This window comes from Schistocerca piceifrons, chromosome 9 (genome assembly GCF_021461385.2).
Source record: "Schistocerca piceifrons isolate TAMUIC-IGC-003096 chromosome 9, iqSchPice1.1, whole genome shotgun sequence".
Lineage (NCBI taxonomy): Eukaryota > Metazoa > Arthropoda > Insecta > Orthoptera > Acrididae > Schistocerca > Schistocerca piceifrons.
In genome coordinates this window covers 133,174,797-133,187,659 of record NC_060146.1, presented here as the reverse complement: position 1 = coordinate 133,187,659, position 12,863 = coordinate 133,174,797, and the positions used below count along the sequence as shown (strand labels likewise).

Sequence of the window (12,863 nt, the reverse complement as noted above, 5' to 3'; positions counted from 1 at the left end):
GCTGTCAGGTTCTGCCTGCCATCGCTCTTCAGCTGCCGGTCCAGAGTTCGACTCTTGGGGGTCCATCCACTGTCACGTCGCCTGACACGTCAGCATCGGCCGTGTTGGCATTCGCTGAGAAGGCACACCACTTTACAGCTGCACTTATACATCCCTGGGCCATCTGCTATCTCTGTCACACTTACAAGGGAACATTACTGGGTGAAGATAGGTAACACTCGGGACGAGAGCACACACATTGTTAGAGACTAATGGAATAATGAGAAATTGTGATGTTTGTCAACTGTTTTGCTGAAGTGTTCTACAACATCCTCTAATCTCCCTCACCATCATCTGAAGCCAGGATGCCCTGGTGAGTGTCTGACGCCTCCTCACAAACACATACCTGGTTCCTATCATCCAGTATCAATTTTTGGCACTCCTGGGTTGCACAGAACTTAATGATCCAGTTAACACAGAGGAGGAACTAGAGTGTGACCATATGACTGTTGTAGCATCAGTGTCTAAAAGGAATGGTAAAGGCAATAGAAAAATTTATCTACTTAGCACGTGTTAAAGCAGGAATAGTTGGAGAACAAACGCAGGCCAATAAAGCATGCATGGCTAGGGAAGAGACAGATGGTGTCTACAGGAAAATTAAAGAGGCCTTTGGGGAAAAGGGACACAGTTGCAAGAATATTAAGAACTCAGATGGGAAGCTAGAAAAAGGCAAATAAGGGTAGGCCAAAAGATAAAAGGAATACTTCCGTGAGCTGCAGCGGAATGATGGTTAGCTCAGCTGTTGCAGGGTACCAGTTCAAATCAAACCACCACAAAATATTTGTTACTTAGTATTTAGCATTTCTAGAAGTTTCTCAAAATTCCTTAATCCTTTAATGTGCATATATTTTGAAATAGTCTATGTTTGTACAAGTAGCTGTACACTCCATTTAGACTCAGTTCTGTCATGTCTGCACACTGATGTCCATAATAAACATGCTTTCAGTGCTAAGTGTTGTACTCCACTGACTGCCCTACTTTCAAATTTGGACTTTACTCTGATTACGATGTGATATTGTTTGGTACAGACACCGAGTATCCCGAAACATTTACATCACTGTGGCTCAAATTAGGCAACACGGACACTACCACCTATACAGACAGGAACTGGAATACAAGCAGTATACTGTTACCAAGGTCTGTATATTCAGGAGACCAACAGATTCTGAAACAACAGCAAGTCAGCTGCACATCAAGCATCCGTCACTGTTGTCCAGGGATGTCAGTCAGGACCTGACGAACAGCTGAAAGGATTTGGCCAGCTGCAAAATACAACAGATGGGATGACACACTGTGTCTGGCAAACGTGTACTTTACTCTGATGGCACAGCCAGGCAGTGGTTAAAAAAAAACTAAGAGAAGCTCGATAGCTGGCACAAATACGAGGGCAGTTCAATAAGTAATGCAACACATTCTTTTTCTCGGCCAATTTTGGTTGAAAAAACCGGAAATTTCTTGTGGAATATTTTCAAACATTCCCGCTTCGTCTCGTATAGTTTCATTGACTTCCGACAGGTGGCAGCGCTGTACGGAGCTGTTAAAATGGCGTCTGTAACGGATGTGCGTTGCAAACAACAGGCAGTGATCGAGTTTCTTTTGGCGGAAAACCAGGGCATCTCAGATATTCATGGGCGCTTGCAGAATGTCTACGGTGATCTGGCAGTGGACAAAAGCACGGTGAGTCGTTGGGCAAAGCGTGTGTCATCATCGCCGCAAGGTCAAGCAAGACTGTCTGATCTCCCGCGTGCGGGCCGGCCGTGCACAGCTGTGACTCCTGCAATGGCGGAGCGTGCGAACACACTCGTTCGAGATGATCGACGGATCACCATCAAACAACTCAGTGCTCAACTTGACATCTCTGTTGGCAGTGCTGTCACAATTGTTCACCTGTTGGGATATTCAAAGGTTTGTTCCCGCTGGGTCCCTCGTTGTCTAACCGAACACCATAAAGAGCAAAGGAGAACCATCTGTGCGGAATTGCTTGCTCGTCATGTGGCTGAGCGTGACAATTTCTTGTCAAAGATTGTTACAGGCGATGAAACATGGGTTCATCACTTCGAACCTGAAACAAAACGGCAATCAATGGAGTGGCGCCACACCCACTCCCCTACCAAGAAAAAGTTTAAAGCCATACCCTCAGCCGGTAAAGTCATGGTTACAGTCTTCTGGGACGCTGAAGGGGTTATTCTGTTCGTTGTCCTTCCCCGTGGTCAAACGATCAACTCTGAAGTGTATTGTGCTACTCTTCAGAAATTGGAGAAACGACTTCAGCGTGTTCGTAGGCACAAAAATCTGAACGAACTTCTCCTTCTTCATGACAACGCAAGACCTCACACAAGTCTTCGCACCCGAGAGGAGCTCACAAAACTTCAGTGGACTGTTCTTCCTCATGCACCCTACAGCCCCGATCTCGCACCGTCGGATTTCCATATGTTTGGCCCAATGAAGGACGCAATCCGTGGGAGGCACTACGCGGATGATGAAGAAGTTATTGATGCAGTACGACGTTGGCTCCGACATCGACCAGTGGAATGGTACCGTGCAGGCATACAGGCCCTCATTTCAAGGTGGCGTAAGGCCGTAGCATTGAATGGAGATTACGTTGAAAAATAGTGTTGTGTAGCTAAAAGATTGGGGAATAACCTGGTGTATTTCAATGCTGAATAAAACAACCCCTGATTCAGAAAAAAAATGTGTTGCATTACTTATTGAACTGCCCTCGTAGCATTCCAAACTGAAAAAAACATTAGGTGATAATCATGAGCAAATCTGTTTGGCAGAAGAACAACTGAAGAACAGGGCCCAATATCGCAGGGAAATGAGATAATATTACGTACAGAATGTATAAGACAGAAGCCGGCAATATCACACTCAATGAAAGGACCTCTTGTGGTACAGGATGTTACAACGACAGAGCGAGGGGGAGAGGGTGGGCAGGGGGGGACAAAGAGTGTCCCCACATGTGGAGTAGTTTACTATGCCTTGAAGTCCACTTCTCCTCCCCTGCACTTTAGGGATGAGGCCCAGAAGTTCCCAGTACTTCTGAACCAATGTAACATTGGGGTCTCTATCGGCGAAGACAGTGGGCAGATCTCCAGCCAAACCGAACGCTGCCCTGATGTCAGCACACAAGACTCATGTAGCCAAAATGCACAGAACCGAAAGTGGTACACCACAAACTTCATAGAATTGTGGATCCTCTGACAGGAGTCTCGCATGCAACTCTTCCTTCCATGGTCAACTTGAGTGACTGCAGTTTGTTTTCCATCACTTCCAATCATTGAGTTTCCTACTGAAGCACAACATGTCTGTCACATAATGAGGTGACAGCACGGGAGGGGACAGCACATTGACATACGACACCATCCTGACACGCTTCTTTGGCTGCTTTTTCAGCTATGCTGTTTTCCCATATCCCAATGTGTCTGGGTACCCAGCAAAGGCCACTTCGTTGCCACAGTGCCGGAGTCGCTTTAACAAGCCACGCACAAGTTGAATCAACTGGTGGATGGAGTCTAACAACTTGACGTAAGAAGTAAGGGTTGATCCGTAAATCGTGCTACCGTAATCTGTGTTCTGTGACAAACGCCATATAAAACTGCAGGAGGCGGGTAGGAGCTGTCCACTACCCATGTATTTTCGTTGAGGCATTTTCAAATATTCAACGATTTTAAGTCCTTTGTTTTCAACTCTTTAATGTGTGGGAGTCACATTAGTTTCGAGACCAATAATAGGCCCAAAAAGCACACAGTTTGCTTAAAATGTAAAATGCTGGCTCCCACTGTGAGTTCTGGTCAATTGAAACTTTGACAGGTGCAGTTAAAATTGACACACAGTCTTCTCTGGTGATAACCTAGAAACAGTTTCATTTGTCCAAGCTTCCAGCCCCCTGAAGGTGAGCTGTAGTTGCTTCATTGTCACTGTAAGATAGAAGGAAGATCACAAAACAACAAAGTCATCCACAAACAAAGAGCATTTAGCAAGGCTCCTGTCTGAGGAGGAGATGCCAGATAGTGAATGTAAACAATTTGAAGTTGAGTACACTGCAATGGAGGACCCTGTTCTCCTGAACACAGTAATCAGAGAAGGCATTGCCAATACGATATCAGAAGCACTGCTCCTCAAGGAAGGAATGGATATGAAGTAACAGACATTCACATAGTCCTCATTCATTAAGTTGACACACCAGCCACTTGGCTTTGGTGTAAGAAGGGATCCTGTATTGCCATATCCAGCAGAATTAAGTTGTCTAGGACGGAATGCTGGTAGCACCTGAAATGTGCAGGGAGCGGTACACATGACATCGGGATCTGAGGAGCCAGGCAAGGCGGTGGTTAATATTGCCTCTTTCCAATGAATGATCAAAAACTATATCTGATTCAAACGAGATAGGAGCTTGCGTTTGGCTTTAAGGCGCAGATGGCAAAGCATGGCATAAAGAATGATCAGGTCCTGGAGCAGTGTCTCTGGCCACGGAGAGGGCTCACTTCCATTAGAATGTAAGATTCTAGGATTCTAGACCATCACATTACATGATAAGAACCAGAGACTCCTCATCTCCACAGTTCTACAGAACACCTGGAACACAGGAATTTATCTGAATGTCACAGTATACAGGGTGGTCCATTGATCATGACTGGGCCAAATGTCTCACAAAATAAGCGTCAAACGAAAAAACTACAAAGAACGAAACTTGTCTAGCTTGAAGGGGGAAACCACATGGCAGTATGGTTGGCCCGCTAGATGGTGCTGCCATAGGTGAAACGGATATCAAATTCATTTTTTAAAATAGGAACCCCCATTTTTTATTACATATTCGTGTAGTATGTAAAGAAATATGAATGTTTTAGTTGGACCAGTTTTTTCACTCTTGATAGATGGCACTGTAATAGTCACAAACGTATAAGTACGGGGTATAACGTAACATTCCGCCAGTGCGGACGGTATTTGCTTAGTGATACATTACCCATGTTAAAATGGACTGTTTACCAATTGCAGAAAAGGTCGATACCGTGTTGATGTATGGCTATTGTGATCAAAATTACCAACAGGCGTGTGCTATGCATGCTGCTCAGTATCCTGGACGACACCATCCAAGTGTCCGGACCATTCGCTGGATAGTTATGTTATTTAATGAAACAAAGTGTTCAGCCACATGTGAAACGTCAACCACAACCTGCAACAAATGCTGATGCCCAAGTAGGTGTTTTAGCTGCTGTCACGGCTAATCCACACATCAGTAGCAGAAAAATTGTGAGAGAATCGGGAATCTCAAAAAAGTCGGTGTTGAGAATGCTACATCAACATCGATTGCACCGGTACCATATTTCTATGCAACAGGAATTCCATGGTGACGACTTTGAACGTGGTGTACGGTTCTGCCACTGGACACAAGAGAAATTACGGAACGATGACAGATTTTTTTGCACGCGTTCTATTTAGCGACGAAGCGTCATTCACCAACAGCAGTAACGTAAACCGGCATAATATGTACTATTGGGCAAAGGAAAATCCACAATGGCTGCGACAAGTCGAACATCAGCAACCTTGGCGGGTTAATGTATGGTGCAGCATTATGGGAGGAAGGATAATTGGCCCCCATTTTATCGATGGCAATCTAAATGGTGCAATGTATGCTGATTTTCTATGTAATGTTCTACCGATGTTACTACAAGAATGTTTCACTGCATGACAGAATGGCAATGTACTTCCAACATGATGGATGTCCGGCATATAGCTCACGTGCGGTTGAAGCAGTATTGAATAGCATATTTCATGACAGGTGGATTGGTCATCGAAGCACCATACCATGGCCCGCACGTTCACCGGATCTGATGTCCCCAGATTTATTTCTGTGGGGAAAGTTGAAGGATATTTTCTATCGTGATCCACCGACAATGCCTGACAAAATGTGTCAGTGCATTGTCAATGCATGTGCGAACATTACGAAAGGGGAGCTATTCGCTGTTGAGAGAAATGTCGTTACACGTAATGCCAAATGCATTGAGGGTGATGGATATCATTTTGAGCATTTATTGCATTAATGTTGTATTTACAGGTAATCATGCTGTAACAGCATGCGTTCTCAGAAATGATAAGTTCACAAAGATACCTGTATCACATTGGAACAACCAAAATAAAATGTTCTGTATTTCAATTTAAAAAACCTACCTGTTACCAACTGTTCGTCTAAAATTGTGAGCCATATGTTTGTGAATATTACAGCGTCATCTATCACAAAGCGAAAAAAGTGCTCCAACTAAAACATTCATATTTCTTTACGTACTACAGGAATATGTAATAAAAATGGGGGTTCCTATTTTAAAAAACGCATTTGATATCCGTTTAACCTATGGCAGCGCCATCTAGCGGGTCAACCATAGCGCCATGTGGTTTCCCCCTTCGAGCTAGACAAGTTTCGTTCTCTATAATTTTTTCATTTGACGCTTATTTCTTGAGATATTTGGCCTGGTCACGATCAATGGACCACCCTGTATAAGAGGTCGCAAGGGGATGTGAACTGGCCTTGACTAAAATCCATGTTACGAGTTTCAAACCTTCCTTCACAGCTGAAGTAGAACAATTAGTGTAAGTCACAAATTCCTTCCAGGAGTTCCTCTTCTGTTCTTGTAAGGGGAGCTGGTACATTCTATATCCTCCATGTTAATTTCAGCAAATACAACGAACATTTTTTTCTTAAACTTGGATCATCAGCAAGCTCTTCTTTTTATAATATTTTCCTTGCTGCACCTCTTAGTCTTTCTTCATCAATTAGGTGCATTGTGGAAATGGTGGTGCCCCATGGCTGGAAACCTAAACCTTTCATCACATCACATTTTATAATGTTTCCAGCATTGTATGTTGCAACTGTTTGTGGAATCCTAATCCAAATTAAACTGTCCACACTTTCATTGGAATTTTGTGTTTTCCCATGCAGGTACTTTTCCAATAAATTTGGCTGTGACAAATCTCTGAATATGGACTTAATTACATCAATTACAGCACCTGGCAAACTGTTTTTATGGTTATATTCCTTTCCTGATTGGTACTTACACCATGAGTCATCACCTGTGGGACATAGTGCATGTTGTGGGTGCTCATTTGTTGATGCAGTATGAAAAAATAATGCCCATACTGCTTTCTTCATATGCTCAGTGCTTCCTGTATTTTGCCTAATTGCACAACCATAAAACCTCTATAATCTGTCAATAGTTTCACCTGCCAATCTCCATCTTCCTCCAAGGGTCTTACCATTGCTAAGCTTCAGGGCTCCTAATGTCTGCTTCAGTTTGCACAAGCGAGCCCCCATGTGCTTCTACACACGTCTGATGTATTCCTGTTTTTTAATGTGAATTTCATTGCCATTCTTCTCCTGTTTTATATCCCTTAGAATCACCATCCCTTAGACAGTTAGCATATTGTACATTATACCACTCCTCTGATCTGGAAAAAAAAGTTTTTCACTCCCTCTACTTCGATCGCTCCACTTGTGCCTTGAAAATTTGCTTCAAAACCTTCATTATGTTCCTCCTTGGTATTGCCTTTACATTTCCAATGTTTGGAGAGAATAGCAACATCAATGACTTTGCAACTGTCTCCACTGGTAGCTGTCACAACTCCATTTAGAGATTTATGGCCTCTATGTTGCCATGACCCACCTAAAGCAACAGTTAAATCTTAACAATTTCCATTATCAGCCACAGCCTCTTCAACTGCTTTCTTCATTGATGCTTGTGCAACATCTTCAGCAGAAGATACCATCAATTCATATTAAATCCAAACTTGGTGATTTTGGCAAGTTCATAATTCCACATAACATTGTTCCTGCAGCACTGCCCATTCCTATGCAACAAAAGCCTTAGACTAGCCTAACATTTATGTCATACAACTTCTTTCCACTATTACCATTACCAGGAATACTACGAGGGTAATCCCAAAAGTAAGGTCTCCCGTTTTTTTAAAAAGTACATAGACCTGTTTATTTCTACAATGGTTTACATCAGTTTACACCTTGAACAGTTGGCTATTTTTCAACATAATCACAATTAACGCTGACAGGTAGTGTTAGACTCTGAAACGAAGTCAAACGGGCAATTCAGAACCGGAGAAGAGGAATGTTGAGCAAGGGCGCACACATTCTCCATGACAATGCTCGCCCACACATCGCTCGGCAAACCGTTGCTCCACTGTTTCAGTGGAACATAATCACCCACCCACCCTATAGTCCTGACTTGGCGCCCAGTGACTATCACCAGTTCCTTACGTTAAAAGAACATTTAGCCGGAAAGTGATTCAGCTCCAATGACGAGGTGAAAGAAGAGGTTCATAACTTTCTGAACAGCATGGCAGCGAGCTGGTATGACATGGGCATACAAAAACTGCCACAGCGTCTACAAAAATGCATTGACAGAAATTGTGATTATGTTGAAAAATAGCTAAATGTTCAAGCAGTAATCTGATGTAAACAATTGTAGAAATAAACAGGTCTACGTACTTATAAAAAAATAGGAGACCTTACTTTTGGAATTACCCTTGTATTAGAAATATAAAATGAAACCTCTCCACCACATCTGTCACACTTCAATAACATTTTACATGCCAAACCAATGTGTGAAATTATTTTCAATTCGAGACCTCTTTCTTTGCAAACTTGGCAAAATACATTATAATACGTAAAACAGATACAAGAAAAATTTGTCAAATATGAAAAATTGCTGAGCTGAGCCAAACAAAAAGCACATAGCAAACTTCACAAATCAACAAACATGTTTAAGGATATGAATATTCACTTGCCACAGAGATCAAGGCCTACAACGTTGGAAAACAAAACACTGGCAAATTTCGCCAAGTAATGCTGCCTAAAGACAGCGAGCAGTGTCATCACAGGTAACACGCCAACTCGCTACAACCATCTACACAGCGCGGTGCATCAACTTTGAAACGATAGAAAACACACTTAGAATTCACTTAGAAGATTGAAACTTGATTTGTTTTAATAAGAAAACTCCAAGTAATTTTATAATGAAAAAACCCTAAAAATGTTAATTTTTCCATTTTCATCATTCTGGCTCCCCTTAACACTTGCCTCACTTGTGCACCCTCAGATCTGAAGGCATGAAGGTTTTCTGTAGTTCGGTGGTGTTTGAATTTCTGACCAGTTCCGACTACTGGGCGACATTCGTCACTCCACCGAAGGACAGATTGTCACCTGAGGTGGTTGCTAGACTGGGGAACGGATCCGCAGCAACTCGTCGGATCTCGCAGGTGGTACAGTCTACCACGTCCTGGGCACAGCCCTGTCGTACGAAGACAGCCTGCTGCCTTCATCGTAACCAATTTGCCCTGCGAACTGTCCACCTTCGTGGTATCCTGTCAACCACTGTGAGTTGGAAGGGCAATCCACACCAGAAAGTAGTCACTGGAATACAAATCTGTGGCCACTTCCCAATGAAACTGAGCAAAAACAAAGGTTGACGGTTTAAGATAACCTCGAAGCTGTGGGAGAGTATCTCATCTGACCATAGTTCAAAATCCAAATATTCTCTGAATGGACAAGGCACTCAATAATTTGAACCCTGGGGCACGTGATAGCTGAGCCTCACAGCACATTGTGTGCATTGATGTCCCACACGAGGAGAAATGAGCACGGAAGTGCCTGGAAGAGTTCTATCACTGCATCCAACGGGTTGTGAGGTGGAACATACGAAGCACAAATTGTGATTTTAACCAGTGTGAGAAGTTCCACTGCAACTGGTTGTAAGGCCACAGTAAATAGGACAGGAGGGTAGTGGCATCAAACATCGACGAAAACAGCCGCACCACCTTTAGCCATGTCTCTAGTAACATCGTCCTTCCTGTAAGGGCGGTAGCCCCTTAATGCAGGTATGTCAGTGACATTAAAAGAGTTTCTTGTAAACGGATGCAAAACAGTCTCTCCTGGGCCAGGAGCTGAAGTTCTTCCAAATGTGATGTATCCGTTTAAGTTCCACTGTGACATAGAAGTTCCTGTGTAAGCCATTGATTAGCGATGAGTATCCTCATCCTCCTGTTGGTGGACCAGGAGAAATGTTAGATGGTGCCCGGCTCTCCGGTTCCTCTGCACCAATATCTATCTCCTCGATAGTAAAATCGCCATTGGAAAGGGAAAGTACTCGCCAATCCGAAGGTATAGCTGCTGCTTTCTTTGATTTTGAATGACTTTCTGTGTGATGTTTTTTCTCTCTTATGGAAGGAGCTGCTCGCACGGGTAGAGAGGATGGTTCAGTGGCCTTTTTATGGTGTGCAGCAATATGGGATTGAGGATTCAGGTTCGTTGTTGAGGGCTTCCGAAAGATTTCGGTTCCAAGTGTAGCATCCCACCGCTACACCTAATGGTATTGTCTGAGGTATGCTCAGAATTTAAGACAGAAAAGGTCTGGTGGAGTTAGGCAGTCCCCAGCTCGGGAAACCCAGAGGCGTTGATCCCGTAGCCGACTGTTGCTGGTGGGGCCTCAACTACACCTTACATAAACTGTGGGTTACAGTCTCACTGGGCCACTGACACATTTGAACACATTCAACACAGTGTCATTTAGAAAGAATGACTTATCAAACCACAAAACATGCCTCCAGTCTACTTTCTGCTTCATTTGGCCCATATAGTGTAGCATGTGCTAGCCATAAAAATATGTATTGCTCCCATGTAACTTTATAACTGTCTGAAGTGTGAGGTGGAAATATACCAATAGAAATCTATTAATACTGTGATATGTGGTGAATTACTGTTTTTGTTTTTCTGTGTAAAATAAATTTTGTAATTAATATCATAATACAATTGTTTGGTTAGGGACTTGCTAAAAAAGTCACACGAAATGAACTCTGTATATCTTTTCCTATAAAACAGATAATACTGTATTTCATTTGTTCTCACCATACTGTGGCATCTTTTTTAGTGTGGCTGTTGTACAGTAAGCACACATGTTGCTATGTAGCATACCTTTAGATAAAAGATTTCTTTTTTTTTTTTTTTTTAAATGTGTAAGTGTAATTTAATTGCAGAATCAGACTTGATCATATCCCATGAAAGTGATCATAACTTAGTATGAATATCTGCATATTTGTTTTTAGAAACCACCTGGGAAAAGTTTTGCGGGGTTCTCTTCTTCTCGATGAGATCTTCTTACTCTTTTCGGAGGGCTCCACGTTCCACACGACTTTTCATGCGAAATAACTACTATTATGTTGTGAAATGTGCTAGTATGTTCACAAAGAGTATTTATTGTCACAATTACAAATTGGCTTAACCTCTGATCGACAATAATTTTTTTACAAGCAATAACAAGAACTGACTCTCAATGTGCTTCGGAGTCCAATTCGGTACTGTGTTATTTATAGGTCTCCCAAGTTACCAAGTCTCACAATCGTGGAACTTTGTCACGAATGAAGCTCCATGGCACACTGCACTGTCGTACAGACTCTGAGCCCCTGCCTGCTTTGACATCACAGTCATCTGGAGTCCCCGGGTATATCTCCAACATAAATCACCGCACCAAACCAAATGTAGCGTAATTTCCCTTTACCATACATCACCGCACCGTACCAAATAGAACATAATTTCCCTTTACCTATAACTATCATTACTGAAACGTAGTGTTTCACAATTCAATTATCATTCTTATATATATTTCCATAAACACAAACACACAATCTCGCCATCTCAATTAAGTAGTAAAGGTGCATATCACCTTCTCGAATTGACCCCCATGGGCATTTGCACCCTTAGTTTTCCTAATAGCAATATCCCAGGCCTGTTTCTTGTACTATAAATTTCGGATGGATGTTTCAACCGCTGAAGACCCATAACTTTGTGTGTTGCTGGAAGCAATGGCTTTTTGTGAGGCACCCAACTCCAAATCTCCACTGCCTGAAGTTCCCTATACTACATTAACTTGGAAACTGGTTGAGATGAACCCGCATTCACTGACAGCAGCATTTCCAGTAGGATTTGAAATCGACAGTCATAGGTAATGTGTGGCACTCATCTACAGTACCTTTAGTTAGGATCTCTTTACGACTACTGTTCTTGCACTGTGTTATGTGGCTTTGTGATACACCATTTCTTTTAGACATGTTGGACAACCCTCTAACAGAATGGACAACTTCATTCGCCGTACAGCAATGGGCACTTCAAAACATGGTAACTTGCCTCTGCCATTTTGCCACTTCTCCACATCGACACACTTAAAGCGCCAATTCCAAATAATTGACAGGTACACACACATCATTTCAATGAAATGGTTTACATCAGCACTGGATGGTCATTTAACTATCTGGTACCAGTTCTCCATCATCTGCATTGCTCCAAAGCAAGCAGAGTTGTCTTGACTAATTTTATTTGGTGAGATTAGATACACTAATATTTCACGGCTGTCCATCTCTCAACGAGTATATATTAGGGGAAGAACCATAGGAAAGTTCAGAACGTAAAAGTCCCTGATAAACTACCTATGTAATAAACAGAGACATGAAGCATGTAATACCTACAGCACAAGCCACTGTGATTTTACCATCATCTTCCAGAAAAAACATAAATTTTACTGAAAAGTGCACCCATAAAGTGCACGAAATTTACGCACAGCTCTTATCATTAACATGTATGTTGAAGACATATACTTACCAGGAATGCTATTCAGGTTTGACAGGTCTAAGACAGTTTTCTCAGAATTTAGCCTTTTACTGATAATTTTCTGCAGAACTGCAGAGAGGTTCACTTTCTTGGAATGAAGCTGGAGTACCAATTCACGTTGCTGTCATTAAAAAGATGTATTAGATAGCAAAGAGAAAAC

General features: G+C 42.4%; 1 protein-coding gene across 4 annotated transcripts in view; it reads right to left on the bottom strand.

The window, feature by feature from the left end:
- The window catches only part of LOC124716917 (nuclear RNA export factor 1-like), a 134,424-nt gene that overhangs the window by 92,365 nt on the left and 29,196 nt on the right, over positions 1-12,863 (bottom strand). For all 4 annotated transcript variants that reach the window (XM_047243486.1, XM_047243488.1, XM_047243487.1 and 1 more), the window contains exon 5: positions 12,695-12,824. In XM_047243486.1, the coding sequence (XP_047099442.1) occupies positions 12,695-12,824 (130 nt within the window). The remainder of the gene's footprint in view (positions 1-12,694; positions 12,825-12,863) is intronic.